This window comes from Schistocerca piceifrons, chromosome 10 (genome assembly GCF_021461385.2).
Source record: "Schistocerca piceifrons isolate TAMUIC-IGC-003096 chromosome 10, iqSchPice1.1, whole genome shotgun sequence".
Classification (NCBI taxonomy): Eukaryota; Metazoa; Arthropoda; class Insecta; order Orthoptera; family Acrididae; genus Schistocerca; species Schistocerca piceifrons.
This window is the reverse complement of record NC_060147.1, coordinates 28244009-28261006: the sequence shown is the minus strand read 5'-3', so window position 1 is coordinate 28261006 and position 16998 is coordinate 28244009. Positions and strand designations below refer to the sequence as shown.

The window sequence follows — 16998 nt, the reverse complement described above, 5'->3', positions numbered from 1 at the left end:
CTAAAATTTGCTACTATATTGATTATTCCCCTAATTTTCCTTCCTTGATCGGGCTACTCGCTGCTGAGTGGTCAGCACGTGTAACTGGCATACGGGATACCTGGATTCAATTCCCTTCGCTGCCGTGGATCTGTGCTTGGTGGGAAAATTAGAACAGGGTGTTAACTACGTGACGCCAGCTAAGGATCTACTTGAGTGCGAAATTGTGGCTCGATGGTCAAGAAAGCCGACGGCGACTGGGAGAGCGGTATGCTCACCATATGCCGCTCCACACCACACCTAAATTGCGCCACCGCGGAGGATGACATGGCGGTCGGACGGCATCGCACGGTCTTCCTGGTCTCACCCGTGGTTTAGCCTTTCCATTATATTTTACACATGTAATGTTATTATTTGTACTATAAGAAGCCAAGATGGGTTGATGTGATATACACTCCTGGAAATTGAAATAAGAACACCGTGAATTCATTGTCCCAGGAAGGGGAAACTTTATTGGCACATTCCTGGGGTCAGATACATCACATGATCACACTGACAGAACCACAGGCACATAGACACAGGCAACAGAGCATGCACAATGTCGGCACTAGTACAGTGTATATCCACCTTTCGCAGCAATGCAGGCTGCTATTCTCCCATGGAGACGATCGTAGAGATGCTGGATGTAGTCCTGTGGAACGGCTTGCCATGCCATTTCCACCTGGCGCCTCAGTTGGACCAGCGTTCGTGCTGGACGTGCAGACCGCGTGAGACGACGCTTCATCCAGTCCCAAACATGCTCAATGGGGGACAGATCCGGAGATCTTGCTGGCCAGGGTAGTTGACTTACACCTTCTAGAGCACGTTGGGTGGCACGGGATACATGCGGACGTGCATTGTCCTGTTGGAACAGCAAGTTCCCTTGCCGGTCTAGGAATGGTAGAACGATGGGTTCGATGACGCTTTGGATGTACCGTGCGCTATTCAGTGTCCCCTCGACGATCACCAGTGGTGTACGGCCAGTGTAGGAGATCGCTCCCCACACCATGATGCCAGGTGTTGGCCCTGTGTGCCTCGGTCGTATGCAGTCCTGATTGTGGCGCTCACCTGCACGGCGCCAAACACGCATACGACCATCATTGGCACCAAAGCAGAAGCGACTCTCATCGCTGAAGACGACACGTCTCCATTCGTCCCTCCATTCACGCCTGTCGCGACACCACTGGAGGCGGACTGCACGATGTTGGGGCGTGAGCGGAAGACGGCCTAACGGTGTGCGGGACCGTAGCCCAGCTTCATGGAGACGGTTGCGAATGGTCCTCGCCGATACCCCAGGAGCAACAGTGTCCCTAATTTGCTGGGAAGTGGCGGTGCGGTCCCCTACGGCACTGCGTAGGATCCTACGGTCTTAGCGTGCATCCGTGCGTCGCTGCGGTCCGGTCCCAGGTCGACGGGCACGTGCACCTTCCGCCGACCACTGGCGACAACATCGATGTACTGTGGAGACCTCACGCCCCACGTGTTGAGCAATTCGGCGGTACGTCCACCCGGCCTCCCGCATGCCCACTATACGCCCTCGCTCAAAGTCCGTCAACTGCACATACGGTTCTCGTCCACGCTGTCGCGGCATGCTACCAGTGTTAAAGACTGCGATGGAGCTCCGTATGCCACGGCAAACTGGCTGACACTGACGGCGGCGGTGCACAAATGCTGCGCAGCTAGCGCCATTCGACGGCCAACACCGCGGTTCCTGGTGTGTCCGCTGTGCCGTGCGTGTGATCATTGCTTGTACAGCCCTCTCGCAGTGTCCGGAACAAGTATGGTGGGTGTGACACACCGGTGTCAATGTGTTCTTTTTTCCATTTCCAGGAGTGTAGTTTGTGGTCGATGCATCATCTTTACTGATGTACCTGTTTTTGCCCCTGTACTCCTTACTGGTGCAATGGATATTTTATTCAACAACTTCTACATATTTGACAAACAAGTGTGGAGTTTTTTTATTGTAATTGGAGCGTGTTCTCATTTAGTCGACGAGACTGATATGTAGTTATTTTTCTAGGAGATCTGAGAATCTGATGACAGCTCGTCGATGTCGAAACTGGTCATGAAAAACTACTTCACATCAAGCGACCTTGGCTTCTAACAGTACAAATTTTATTTAGACGTTGGCTAACTGACAGTTGAAACAGCAGGATATCTGAGACCTTACGTCAGCACGGGTGTACTTTACCGATCACCCGATAGTATGTCATGTAGTACTTTTCCTAATCTCGTCTTATCTTTGAAACCTGTCAACCGAACAACAGAGTTACAACCGGCACGCACTGGTGCTATAGATTAGCGACAAACAAACAGACGCCTTTTGTCGCAGGACCTGCCGCATCGCCCTACAGCACCTAACAAATAAACAAACAAACAGACAGACCAACAGACAGACAGTCGCCCCACGCTGTTTGATAACGTGTCCCACACGCTTTGTAAAGAACCGCCAGTGGTACAGCAAGGCGCTTTGTTTGCGGACCACCGAGACGCACCACTTCGTTGATACGTCACCTGACCTCCGTTACGCTAGCAGTCCATACGGTTCGCCGCAACTGCCGGGAGATTTGCACTTATCGGCACAGCAGAGCCCTGGAGATTACTTTCCCGCTCCGTTGCCACGCGCCTATCACCGATAGACATTTCTTTCTGGCAAGCAAGGAACGCAGAAACTCGTGGTACACAAACATCTGGACGAAAATTCCGCGGACCCCCTTCCCCTCTACCCCCTCCCCCTCCTCCCCAGTGGGTAGGAGATAGTAGTACTTGTGATACCACTGTCATTTATGCTCTTACCTGTTCGATTCGTTAATGGTGCATGGGAAAGACAAATGACGTTAACCCTCTGTATGCATATACGCTGAAGCGGCAAAGAAACTGGTACAGGCATGCGTACTCAAGACAGAGTTATACAAACAGGAAGAATACGGCGCTGCAGTTGGCAATGCCTACGTAAGAGACAAGTGCATGGCGGAGTTCTTACATCAGTTACTGCTGTTACAACTGCAGGTTATCAAGATTTGAGTGAGTTTGAACGTGGTGTTATGGTCGGCGCACGAGCGGTGGGACACAGCATCTCCGAGATGAAGTTGGGATTTTCCCATACGAGCATACCGTGAACATTAGGAATCCGGTAAAATTTCAAATCTCCGACATCTCTGCGGCCGGAAAAAGATCCTGCAAGAAAGGGACCAACGACAACTGAAAAGAATCGTTCAGCGTGACAGAAGTGCAATCCTTCCGCTAATTGCTGCAGATTTCAATGCTGCGGCATGGACAAGTGCCAGTGTGCGAAACATTCAACGAAACATTATCGATATGGGCTTTAGGAGCCGAACGCTCACTCGTGTACTGTTTACTGCACGACACAAAACTTTACGCCTCGCCTGGGCCCATAAACAGCGACATTGGACTGTTGAAAACTGGAAACATGTTGCCTGGTCGGACGTTTGAAATGCTATCCAGCGGATACACGTGTACAGGTACGGAGGCAACCTCACGAATCCATGGACCCTGGACGTCAGCACGGGACTGTTCAAGCTGGGGGAGGCTCTGTAGTGTTGTGGGGCGTGTGCAGTTGGAGTGATATGGGACCCCTGATACGTGTAAATAGCACTCTCGCAGGTGACACTTACGTAAACATCCTGTCTTATCACATGCAGCCATTCGCGTCCATTGCGCATTCCGACGGTCTTGGGCAATTCCAGCAGGACAATGCGACACCCCACACGCCCACAGTTGCTACAGAGTGTGTCCAGGAACACTCTTGAGTTTGAACACTTCCGCTGGCTACCAGACTCCCCAGACATGAACATTATTGAGCGTATCTCGAATGTCTTTCAACGTGATGTTCAGAAGAGCTATCCATCGCCTCGAGGTCTTACATATTTACAGACAGCGGCAATCCCCGACTACTCCGCCGGCCAGAGTGGCAGAGCAGTTCTAGGCGCTACAGTCTGGAACCGCGAGATCGCTGCGGTCGCAGGTTCGAATCCTGCCTCGGGCATGGATGTGTGTGATGTCCTTAGGTTAGTTAGGTTTAAGTAGTTCTAAGTTCTAGGGGACTGATGACCTCAGCAGTTAAGTCCCATAGTGCTCAGAGCAATTTGAGCCGTTTGAACCCTACTACTCCAGAGGTTAGTCGAGTCCATGCGACGTCATTGCGGCACTTCTGCGTGCTCGCGGAGGCCGTACGCGATATTAGGCAGGTGTAAATGTTTCTTTCGCTCTTCATTGTATGGCATTATATACAGAGTCATTACGTGAAGTTCCAGCTTCAAAACAGTGTAAAAAGGGGGGCGCTGGTTAGATTGACATCAAATATGAATATTATGGAAGAGGCGCCAGACGTTACGGAAACCAAAACATTTAACAAAATTTTTTGACTAGATGGCGCTGTAAGCACCTTAGCGTAAACGGGTTCGGCTGCAAATCACAGATTAATCTCAATAAGATGGCTATGGCGTGAGTTGCACAGTAATCCAACCGCAGTGTGCAGTGTCCATGACTGCACATGTTCAGCATTCAACAATTGTGGCACTGTTAAGTGTGCCTATGCACCATGGCAAGGTCGTACCACATCGGAAGCGAAAAGTACGGTCCAAATTGTCCTCGGGACAAAAACCGCATAAAAAGCAAGACTGGAATTGGTGAGACTGGCGCAAGGAATGTCCAGTATGTTTTGCACTTTCTGCCACAAGCCAAAATCGAGAAACAGCATGTTCGCCAACAGATCGGAATGTCTCAGGGGTCAGGTTGACAATGCGTTGCACAAAGCGTGCCTTCGATTCAGTTACGTTCGTAACTGGAGCACTGAACACATCTTTCAGATAACCCCACAACCAGAAGTCACGTCGATTAAAATCAGTTGCTCTGGACGCCATATCTGTAAAAAAAAATGACGGCTGATAATTCTAGCATTTCCGAAATGCCTCTGCAGCAGCCGCTTCGCTTCACTGACTGTACGATGTAGCGCATTCTTGCGTAAAAAACGATCCTGCCCACACGTACGCGCTGTTGAGGGACTGGAATGACGTTGCTGCGCAAAAGACTCTCATAGCGATTACCAGGACGGAGCAGGTTGCAGTAGCCGCAAGATTCATTTCCTCGACAAAATATGTCCCTGCGGTGAACCTTACCATCAACGAGACAACGCTCTCATCTTTATAGAATGAAGCGGTGCCATCTGATGAGTGAACGGATTTTCCGTTGCCGATAATTCTGTAATTCTGTGTATTGACGTGTCCTTGGAGATGGAAATGGGCTTCGTTCCACAGCCATTCACTGTCCACTTGCACCAGAGCAATAAATTCTAGAATAAACGGTTGTCTTACCGGCAGGTCAGTTCGGAATGAACCAACTCCTGAACGTGGGTAATTTTGAGTTAATAGCAACGCAGATTGTCTCGTAGAATTTTATGCACAGTGCTCACAGGCATGCGCGAAGTTCGGGAAACTCCCGATCCACTGCAAATTTGCACACCACCACTCGACCCCTCCGCCAATGTTCTGACAACATGTACTGATGTCTGGTCAATAGCTGTCCTCCCTCTTGCCACATTACGCTCTAACACAACCTGTCTTTTTCGAATTTGGTAATCATTTTCTCCAGACTGTAAGAGGTCCGAGCAGATGTAATTTCGATGTATTGCTCATGCGCTGCCTGCGATATGCAAGGTATAAGAGAATCTCAGACTAGAGAGCAGTGTTGACTGCAGTAGGAACTGTGTAGCTCTAGCAGTAAGTTGTTGCTAGTCTGGAGTCTGCTCTGCTCTGGTCTGGTGTATCGTGTTGGCTGGCCCGGTCGTGGTGCAGCGATGCCGGAGCCTGAGTATTATTGTATAAGGTAAAAAGCAGCCTCGCGCATATGTAGTAATGTTATCTGAAGTCCCATGTAAATGTTTTAAAAATGTCCTAATAATAATCTTTCTCATATAAAGTAATTTTTAACAACCATTCATTTCAATTTAAAGAATTTACTAATTTCTCCCATCCATGATCATCCCGATTATTGCAAAAGAAAAATCAGTTGCTTCCTTTCATAAATGACAAATCTATCGGCCAGCATTGCACAGGGCTGTGCCAGAAAAAATTATTGTAAGAGCAGATATATATGCGTTATCCGGCGTCTTCATTGAGGTAAGAATTTTTCTTTTTTATTCAGAATAACCTTTCAGGGCCATGACGCAGCACTGCTGACGTCCATAATCTACCAGGTTAAATTCACAGTCAATTATTGAAAAGTTATAAGTGAGCGACAATTTAATTGAGAGGTTAGTTACATTGTATTATTACCAGGATACTGAATTTATGTTTTGTTAGGACGTTACACTGTATGTGAACGACATAATAATTTTTTACCGTTGAGAGGTTAAGGAATTTTTCTGTTTTGAGGTTACACTAAATGTGAATGAAATTTTGTGGGGACGTTACAAGACGCTTTTCAGATACCCTACCAACGCAATTTTTAACACTCTCATTGTCCACAACTTCGGCAGAAATACTGGCTCACAGTCGCCGTTCTTCTAAAAGAGTTTTACCAGCAGCGCGCGATTCGGGATTGAGACAGTCATGAGGACAGTCTCACGTCAGACGCAAACTGAGCAACAGCCGTCTATTCAGAAATGGTTCAAATGGTTCTGAGCACTGTGGGGCTTAACATCTGAGGTCATCACTCCCCTAGAACTTAGAACTACTTAAACCTAAGGACATCACACACACCCATGCCCGAGGCAGGATTCGAACCTGCGACCGTAGCAGCAGCGCGGTTGCGGACTGAAGCGCCTAGAACCGCGTCTATTACTTTGCATCTTGTGCGCTGGAAGAGCCAGCTAGAGGCGAGTCTTTTCATAAGTCTTTTTGTGTTATAAACTATAGAGTGCAGAAATCAGTCGCACTTTCCTAGATTTTATTAGGTAATTCCAGAATTCGGCTAGTAGCTAGCCATTCTCACTGTACTATTTTCTATTCTCAATGCATGTAAGTTCCTGTTGTTCGGACGTCAGTCACAGTTCTTTCTTTTCGTATAGTTTCACCTCCCTCGATAATATTCTATTCACATTTCATTTCACTGAATTCTTAGCATTAATTCTCTTTTTCCAACGTTTGGAAACAAACTTTAAGCCGCGCGGGATTAGCCGGGCGGTCTAGGGTCCGCTGCAGTCATGGACTGTGCGGCTGGTCCCGGCGGAGGTTCGAGTCCTCCCTCCGGCATGGATGTGTGTGCTTGTACTTAGGGTAATTTAGGTCAAGTAGAGTGTAAGCTTAGGGACTGATGACCTTAGCAGTTAAGTCCCATAGGATTTCACACACGTTTGAACATTTTGTAACTTTAATTATAAACACCCTTTATAGAGTGGAATAATCTTTAGGTGTGGAGCACATCATCACTCATAGTTACACAATGTTGAAACATATAAGCTGATTGCCACTGGGATATAATAACGATATATGTCTTACTGGTGAATGTCTTCGGAGTGTGGTAAGAAAACAGTACATACATATAAGATCCGCTGATAATGGGCGTGTCTGCCCTATATTAGTCCAGCAGAAAATTGATGGCTCTTGGTCAGGCTATGTCTTTCGTGATGCAGAGCACAACTTCTACTACAAATTCTCCATACGTGCTTTAATTTCCCTCGTTTTCTCGTTGTCATTTCGGGAGTCAGCTGTGGGAGGAGGTATCATGTTGTCCGTCTCCCACTGAAACGTACGCAGTCAGAATTGCAGCAGTACATCCCGCAGCGTTAGGCAACGCACCTCCTGCGGCGTCTGCCCTCGCGCTTACTAATCTACCCTGTGACGAAATGTGCAGCTCTTCGTCGGATACCCCCGATTTCTTCTATTAATCCAACATGGTTGGGTTCCCAGAATGGGAAACAATACAGTGTGGCATCCGCTTTTCCTGGAATTAGCTTTATCAGATCATTTCGCTTTAGTTCATCCTGCATGGATACTTCGAGATATTTAACGGTAATTACTAATTTCAATAGTTTTTTGCTCCAAAAGCCTAATGAAACGGCAGTGAATGTCTGTCTATTCCTGTAGAACACGTTAGATTTATTTACGTTCATCTGCAAGGCCCTGCATTTGCCATCCACCCTCTGCAGATCTTCCTATATTTCGGTGTAGTTTTCTGGGTATGCAACCTTCCTATAGCAGAATCCCCTGCGAAGAGCCTCACCATGCCGTACATCATCATTAGATAATTACTCCTCCCGAACAGGCCATGAAGGCCCAACGGCACCGACCGACCGCCGTGTCATCTTGAGTCCATAAGCGTCTCTGGATGCGGATATGGAGGGGCATGTGGTCAACACATCGCTCTCCCGGCCGTGTGTCAGTTTCCAAGACTGGAGCCACTACTTCAATCCAGCAGCTTCTCAGTTTGCCTCACAAAGGCTGAGTGCACCCCGCTTGCCAACAGCGCCCGGCGGACCGGATGGTCACCCATCCAAGTGCTAGCCCAGCCTGACAGCGCTTAACTTATGTGATCTGACGGGAACCTGTGTTACCACTGCGGCAAGGCCGTTGGCATTAGATAATTAGGTAGGTCGTCAACAGTAAGGCCCGCTAAAAGTAATACCTCCTATTATTTATGTGAAACTTCTTACAGCTTTGTAAACAAAACAAATGTTATCGTTCTACATCGTTATTCCTCATGTCTACGTATTTGCGGCCCTCTGCCCCCAGCGGTCTCCGAATGCTAGCGTGTAACATGGCAGCTATGATGGTGCGTGGTAAACAACGTGCTGTAATCGAATTTCTAATTCTAAGAGTTCGTCCACACGTGGCGCAACCTCTTGTTCATCATGAGAATACCAAACCACACATGAGCGATGGGATATCTGCAACAGTCCGAGGCCTTGCGTTCGCTGTCATCGATTTTTTATCTGTCTCCAAAACGTGAAGAACATCTTCGAGGACTTCTCTTTGATAGTGATGAAGCGGTGCCTGGAAATGCGAGGTTGCGGTTCCGTCAACATAGTCAAACATTCGCTATCGTCTACATCAATTACAGGAATTAGAATAGAATCTTTCTTACTGAATTATTCACTTAACTTTTAATCTCTATTTCTGTGTATTTTAACTCGTACATATAGCCAATGCATAGAATATTTCACTGCAGGATCACAGTTACTGGTGATTATTTGCAGCGATTAGCTGTGGGGCATGAAAGCAGACATACACGGCTCGACCCTGTGACATCGATCTCTTCTTTTTTAAATAGAGCCTGCATAGCCCAAGTACCTAATGTGCGAGGCGCCTTTTGTTTGCTAATGTGGGATACTGTTTGGAAGAGCCAACGCACTAACAGTAACCTTTAGATAGTGTCGCAATGAACACACTGCAGTCCTTAGTACTTTGACAAGTGTAACATGTTGGGAAGCTTTCGAATTGTCCTGAATTGACGTACATTTCATAAACAAACTATATGGCTAAAATTTAACGTGACGCGGCGACGACTTGGAAGAAAACTTTATTTTATATTCCGTAGAAAACATTACGTAATTCTTTTCAGTAATTACGATGGAAATTTGTAGCTTACAGAATGCATTTGGAATATGACAAGCTTCTGTTACTGTCGCGGTCTGAAGTCTCGTTTTCTGCAGCTCCCCACGCTGCTCTGTTCTGCGCAAACCTCTTCATCTCTGTATAACTACTGAAACCTACGTCTATTTGAACCTGCACGCTGTAGTCAGTGTTCTCCCTATACAGTTTTTACCCCAGGGACTTCCCTCCGTTACTTGACGATTTCTTCATGTCTCAGCATGGGTCCTATCAAACGAACCCTTCCTTTGTTTAATTTCTACTATGAACTTTTGTTTCTCTCTGCAGTATCAATCATTGTCCTAATCAGTCGATCTACCCATCTAATTGCTTATCGTCCACATTTCACTACCGCTCAGGGCTGCACTTTAGTCATTATCCTAAAAAAAAGCGAACACTTAAATTTAGATTAGATGTTACAAATTTTTCGTTTAAGAGAAGCTTTCCTTGCTATTACAACATTTCATTTTATGTAGTGCCGGCTGCTGTGGCCGAGCGGTTCTAGTCGCTTCAGTCCGGAACCGCGCTGATGCTACGGTCGCAGGTTCGAATCCTGCCTCGGGCATGGATGTGTATGATGTCGTTAGGTTAGTTAGGTTTAAGTAGTTCTACGTCTATGGGATTGATGACCTCAGATGTTAAGTCCCATAGTGCTCAGAGACATTTGAACCATTTTTATGTAGTTTCTACTTGGGTCATCGTCAACTACTTTGTTGCTCATATAGCAGACCTTATTTGTTACATAGTAAGTAGGCTGTTTATGTTTTTATATTGGTAACGCCATGTAGCGCTCTGTATGAAAATCACTGGCTGTGCTGTGTGCAGTCTGTGGCTGGTTGGCATTGTTGTAATATTCGCTATTGTATTGTTGCGCAGTTGGAGGTGAGCGGGCAGCAGTGGTGGATGTGGGGAGTGAGATGGAGGTGTTATGAGAGCGGATGATCTGGACGTTTGTCCATCAGAGAGAGTAAATTTGTAAGACTGGATGTCATGAACTGTTATATATATATTAGGGCTTTTGAACAGTGTTAAGGTAAATACATTGATTGTTCTCTACGAAAATCTTTCATTTGCTAACTATGCCTATCAGCAGTTAGTGCCTTCAGTAGTTTGAATCTTTTATTTAGCTGGCAGTATTGGCGCTCGCTGTATTATAGTAGGTCGAGTAACGAAGATTTTTGTGAGGTAAGTGATTCTTGAAAGGTATAGGTTATTGTTAGTCGGGGCCATTCCTTTGTAGGGACTATTGAAAGTCAGATTGCGTTGCGCTAAAAATATTGTGCGTCAGTTTAGTGATGATCAGAATAAGTAAAGAGAGAAACGTCTGAGTACGTTCAGCTTCGCTCAGCTGTTTGAAAATCGAATAACGTAAGGGGTTTACCAGCACAGTAATTCATTAATTTTTCTAAGGGGACGTTTGAACTTCTAGATACTCATTTCATACTGTAATTCCCGCAGAATTGTCTTTTTCAGTTGACAGCATCGTCACCAGAACGTATGATTATAGAGAGAAAACCGAAATGCCGAATTCAGTCTTCCGTATTGGCTTCGTCGCGGAAGAACGTAAAAGGGTTACTGCTTTGAAGTATCGCATGGACGCCGAAATGTCAGATTTTAGGAGAGGCGATGGCAGAGAGTCAAGTTCATTGATTTCTCGAAGGCATTCGATACCGTTCCTCACTTAATCAAGTACGTGATTACAGTGTGTCGGACCAGATTTGTAATTTGATTCAGGCCTTAGGAGTAAGTTCCTGGTTCATTCACCCATGCTCACTGCTGCTCATCGGCCACCAAGGCTGGAATTTACGCGCCAGTACCTCAACTGGACTTTGACCGAGTGGCGACAGGTCGCCTTTTCAGATGAATCACGCTTGATGCTCCATCGGATGGTGTGCCCAGCATATAACTTCTGAAAGCACCCTGCATACATTATGGTCTGCAGAGACGACGCGACGTGTCCCACAGCTCGCAGTATACGTCCGTGGCACGAAGGGTGAAAGGTGGCTACACTGAGTCACAGTGCCAGAGACTGCTCCAAAGGTTATTATTCCGCCGCCTACACTGGGCAGTAGTAGTTCAGAGGATGTCGACGGCAGTTGTCCTGTTGGGCGAGACAGTAGACGCTGTTCGGTAGGTGTAATGTATAGATGGAAGAAGTTGCAATTGTCAGAATATATTTGAGAAAGGAGACGGGCTTTTGATTTATGATGCTGGTGTAATGGAATATTTTCGTCAATGAGGTAAAAAGGTATTACAGTTTACTTTAATCACAATCCCTCTTGCTCACAGGTATAGTCAACAAAGCATCTGGCACGTGTTCATTTATTAGACTTTTAATTCTGGTTTCTATGTGCAGTTACAGTGTTTCTGGTTTTCCGATTAGTTCATTGTAAATGGTGTTTAACATATTTTGTCGCATTGAGAAAGAACCGAGCCAGATACATGTACGTCGAGTCACACTACCACACACAGAACAGTTACACTTGAGCTTCGTTGTTTCGTAGCTTTTATAGTTGCAGGGGACTTAATTAATCAATTGTGTTGATGGAAATTCCTTGTCATTCTTTCTTTTTATTTAATGCAATGAGATTGCGTGCTAATACTGCTCAGGGCCAACCGGTAACGAGACTTCGTAACCGGTCACACAGCTACTAGAATTATTGCATTTATTCATTAATATTAGTCTTTTCTTATTAATTAAGCCCCCATGCAGGAGCACCAAGATTAGTTTACCGTAGTCCCTAAGACAGTAAACTTCGCCGTTGTAAACCTAGTCGAGAATCTGTGGAACCGACCGGACTGTTAGTGCCATAGACCCCCAACCGAGAAATGTGACCTGTCTGCCCACAGCAATGAAGTCGGCATGGGGCCTAATCCCTGACGCCACGTTGCAGAACCTCACTGAGTCTCTTCTTACACGTCTCGCAGCGGCCTCAGCAGGCTTTTAACAGACAATTACATTAACGCTGTAACACCCCACCCGCCACTTATCTGGTTTTGGCGTGTGTTCACCCCAGCTAATTGACTAACAGATCAACAGAGAGTACAAGACTGCAGCAATATCGGATAACGCAAAGAAAGTAATAAGGCCCTGTGACTCCTGATTGAACTGCGGTGGCAGTGTTGACATTAATTGATTCAGAATTGATCACTTTTAATTAAAAAGGGGTGCACATTGATGTTATAGTCAGCTATTGAACATCAGATGCAAATGTTGAACATAAAATTAATTAAGGAAATGACTTGGGATTTCAACTACTTGATTAAAAACAGATGCAATCGATTAGTACAAATTTATTTGAACTCACGAACTTCATCATATTACATGACTCTCCTAACAGGGAGTGGTAATAAATTGCGTTTACGTGGAGTAAAGTGCGATAAATCAAAATTAATTCCTATCGACTGACCAAGGCGTAATACGAAATGCAAGAAGAATTCTACAATACACGGCTCATGAAACCCTCGTGGAAACTTTGCCGACATGATCCAACAAATTAATCAGCAGCCGGAGCGAGCGCAATATCACCAAATTCAGCGTGGCAGGGCGTCATCGTTGTGCGGACGTCGGCCGGCCTCATGGTGCTGCAAGGCTGCGCTCGTCTATTCACTCCTAGCTATCTTGCTCAGCACATAGGTGAACCAAAACTTCCTATCTCCAAGTTGAGTCGTTCCGTTTGCTAAGTCCTAAACTGCAGAGATGCTCACTCTTTCTCAGGCAAGCTGAGTAAAGAATGACACGTCCGCACTCTAGGCAAGCTGGGAACGGAAGACCTCTACTGAGATTTCTGCCAGTCCGCTCTTCGCCTCTGTTTCCCCTCCAGCAAAATCACTTACACCAATTGCAGTGCAAGCCACGTTAATTATGCGTCGCTTCCCAGTGCCGACCAATGCCTGCTCTGGGAAGTGAACAAATTCCCACAAAATATCCCTTCCTCTCAACTTCTGCTATTTAAGTGCTCCCAGGCGACCCATCAAGGTTAGCGTCTGCACAAAACCCCCAATTTTTCCGGAATTCTGACTCTCAGGAGAGTACTTCAAATTCCTCGGTCCTATGTCCCCATTGGAGGCCGGCGTATTTCGTTCTGTCGCTGTTCACCCGATTTACTTCAGACTCTGCGGGCTGTGAATTCAGCGTGAAGTTGCTATAGTCACGAACACGCATATTTTGGCCTCTGTTGACCGCTCCACCGTAGCTTTGCGCGGCTTTCTCGCATGTTTCACTGAAAACGGGAGGACGGACATTTATCAACAGGCATACAAGTTCTCTGTCTGTTTCCCGGTACACCAGCATTGAGTCGGGGTCAACCACCCACTCACTGACACCCATCTTAAGGCGGCTGGAGGCCGCGCCCTGTTACCGCTTTCTCAGAGCTTGAGCCGCCGTAAGCTGCCTATTGTCGCTTCCCTTCGCCGCTCCCCGGCCGGCCACGATCAACTCTGAATACTTCCCTGGGATAAACTAGCCTCCAGTAAGTTTTCATGTCGTGTGAATTACTTTAAAACCATCACCCGACATTAATTAATTCAATACGCCCATACTATGCCCTCTACAAGATGCATTGTGCCTTGTCAGTCATTTTTGTTCAGCCCTACTGTTCGCTGAACGTGGGTTGGGTGATATCTTATGACTTCATGTAAGGCGCATAGATCTTGCCATCTTACAACGTGACAGGACAGTGCAGAAGCAGTGCAATATGCCTATGTCAGAGAACGATATGTCTCCGTCGGCGCTGCGTGTGGCAAGGTGCGCCTGCAGAGAGGCGAGCAGGCTGCCCGCACAGCACAGCGCACGGCGCTCGGGCGATCGCGCGGCCCGTGTCCCGGTGTGACCCCGGAGAGATGGCGGCGGTTGCGCAAGCTGCTCCACCAGGGCTACCATTGACGTCAGCCGTGCAGATAGCGGGCCGCGCTACGAAAGGAAGGCACGCCGAGGGAAGGCCGCGGCGAGCCACGGCGACCCGGGAGGTGCGCCGTGGGTGCCCGCGCCAGGACTGCCAACTTACCGCGCACTACTCCAGAGGTGAGTACACAACCGTCTCTCTGTAAAGGGAGAGTATATCAGCACGCATTCGGGAACCACTGGCAACCTGCCGGCCTGATACACGTGTATGGTGCCAGGACATGGGCACTTAACACGTTAGCTTATCAACATTAGTATTAATAACAAAGGGTCTGGCAAGGGCATCAGATCATTACTCTATTGAATTATCATAAATATGAGGCTCTCTCGAGCAATACTCCCTGCACGCCTGCAGGATTGAGCCACTAAATGCGTTGGTGAAAAGCATCGGAAGTTGAGAATTGTGGAATATAGTGTCTGCAGATGGACGTAGCTCGCCGGGTCGCCGTGGGCGGCAGGTAGCGGTCACCGAAAACGCGGGACAATACGGAGCTTTTGGGGACAGCCCTACATCCGAAACCACCTGTGCTGGGCAACACGTGGCGAAGACGGGAATTTCGTTTGCCTAGGGGCGTTATGACCTACTCGATCATTGGGTAGATCTCAGTGGAGGGATTTCGGCGATGATAGAGCGTTCGACATTGGCCGAAACTGAGTATTCTTCCGCCGCGTTTTCGTACGCGTGGCAGACGGGAGAATTGTGGAGAGAGACGACTTCGCCTTCAGCCATCGAGCGGTACGGACTTCGGGGCGGCGTCTTGGCCATCGTCTTCGAAAGGAGATATACGGTCTGTAAGGCAGCACTGCACCAACGCGTGTTCCGTGCAGAGTTCTGCGGTTAGAGCTCTTTGTGTGCTCAGAAGCGAGATTTTCACCAACGCCTAACCACATCCAACAACGTACCTAATATTCTCGATCTAGAAGATGTCCTTGCGAGGTGCCGAGTATTTATCAACGCAGCTTGCAAATTGTTAATGTGCCATTGTCAGGAGTGTGTGGGTGGACAAAGAAATTCACATTTTTTTTGTAAATTTTGTCAGTTGTGGGGAATATCAAATTAAAATACCAATATTACGATCGAATTATCGACTTCATTGTACTACCCTGTCCCAGTAAGCTTTACATGTACTCTAGTCACTGCACAGCTTGCCCAGACGGGAAGGAAAGAAGGTTTCAGTCTTCTTTGTCAGCGACGGACTGATAAGCTTACACACGTACTTAAGACGGAAGACCTCTTTCAAAATCAAAAAGAAAACATTTTTTTTAATTGTGGGATTAAAATGTTCTCGTGGATGTCTATTGTATTCATCCGAAGTTCGTCAGAAATTCCGTTATCGAGTTCCAAGGTGATTAGTGAGAAAGTTCCTCCGAAAACCATACAAACCGGGAAAAAAATAGTCGACATGTAAGATTTAAAACTTTCCCGGCGTACATATTGTTCCAGAAAATTTCGAGAGAACTGCCGGATGTTTGTAACTTCCTGCTACGATATTCCGGCGCTGAGTCTTCTGGGCATCTTCAGGTGATACCGGGAAAAACACAGTGAGCTCTGGTATTTAAGGCCCCGCCGGCACATGCGTGGTGGATTCACTTTGCGTTGCGCGTGCGCTACTTGAGCGCGTTCCATTCTGCCGCGACGTGCGCCCTCCGTGGTGAAAACTCGCGGCACCGGTTCTATCACATTGTCATCCCGCGGTTCCATCACAGAACTACGCCGGCTACGGAAGACACGAAGCTTTTCGACGATTGGATTCGATGCCGGATTTTTTGGAAACCGTCGTCTCGATTAATACGAGACTCATTGTCAGACAGCAGTATGCCCACAGATTCTTTAATCCTAGAACTCCAGAAGTTAGACGTATGGGCCCCAATATTTCTCTCATTGTAATTCATGACATGAGCAGTGAAAAACCGGTGTTCAGCGATGATAGACTTACAAGGCTGAAGAAGGCGAGTATGCCGCTGATGTTCTACAATACGATCTAACTCTGGGAGTTGTAGGATTAAGGAATCCGTGGACACACGGCTGTCTGACAGTGAGTCTCATATTACTCGAGATGGCGGGTTTCGATTAAATCCGGCATGGAATCCTATCGCCGAAGAACTTCGGGTCCTCCGTAGTCGGCGTAGTTCTGTGATGGAACCGTGAGAAGACAATCGAATTGATATCGATGCCGCGAGTCTTAACCACGGAGAGCGCGCGGCGCAACAGAATCTAATGCTCTCAAATTGCGCACACGCAACGCCAAGTTAATCCACCACGCATGTGCCGGAGGGGCCTTAAATACCGGGGAGTTTTCGCCAGTATCACCTGAAGATGGCCAGAAGACTCAGCGGCGAAATATTGTGGCAAGAAGTTACAAACATCCGGCAGTTCTCCTGAAATTTTGTGGAACAATCGACTTGTATTTTCTAAGACGGCTGAAGAGGCTTTACGGAAATTATGAACGTGTTCGAACTTCAGATCTGTGCGGCTGGTCCCAGGGGAGGTTCGAGTCCTCCCACGGGCATGGGTGTGTGTGTTTGTCC

At 47.2% G+C, this 16998-nt stretch overlaps 1 protein-coding gene across 1 annotated transcript in view; it reads left to right on the top strand.

The window, feature by feature from the left end:
- The window catches only part of LOC124718652 (filaggrin-like), a 95268-nt gene that overhangs the window by 60042 nt on the left and 18228 nt on the right, over nucleotides 1-16998 (top strand). The window contains exon 3 of the mRNA XM_047244280.1: nucleotides 14314-14589. Within this exon, the coding sequence (XP_047100236.1) occupies nucleotides 14314-14589 (276 nt within the window). The remainder of the gene's footprint in view (nucleotides 1-14313; nucleotides 14590-16998) is intronic.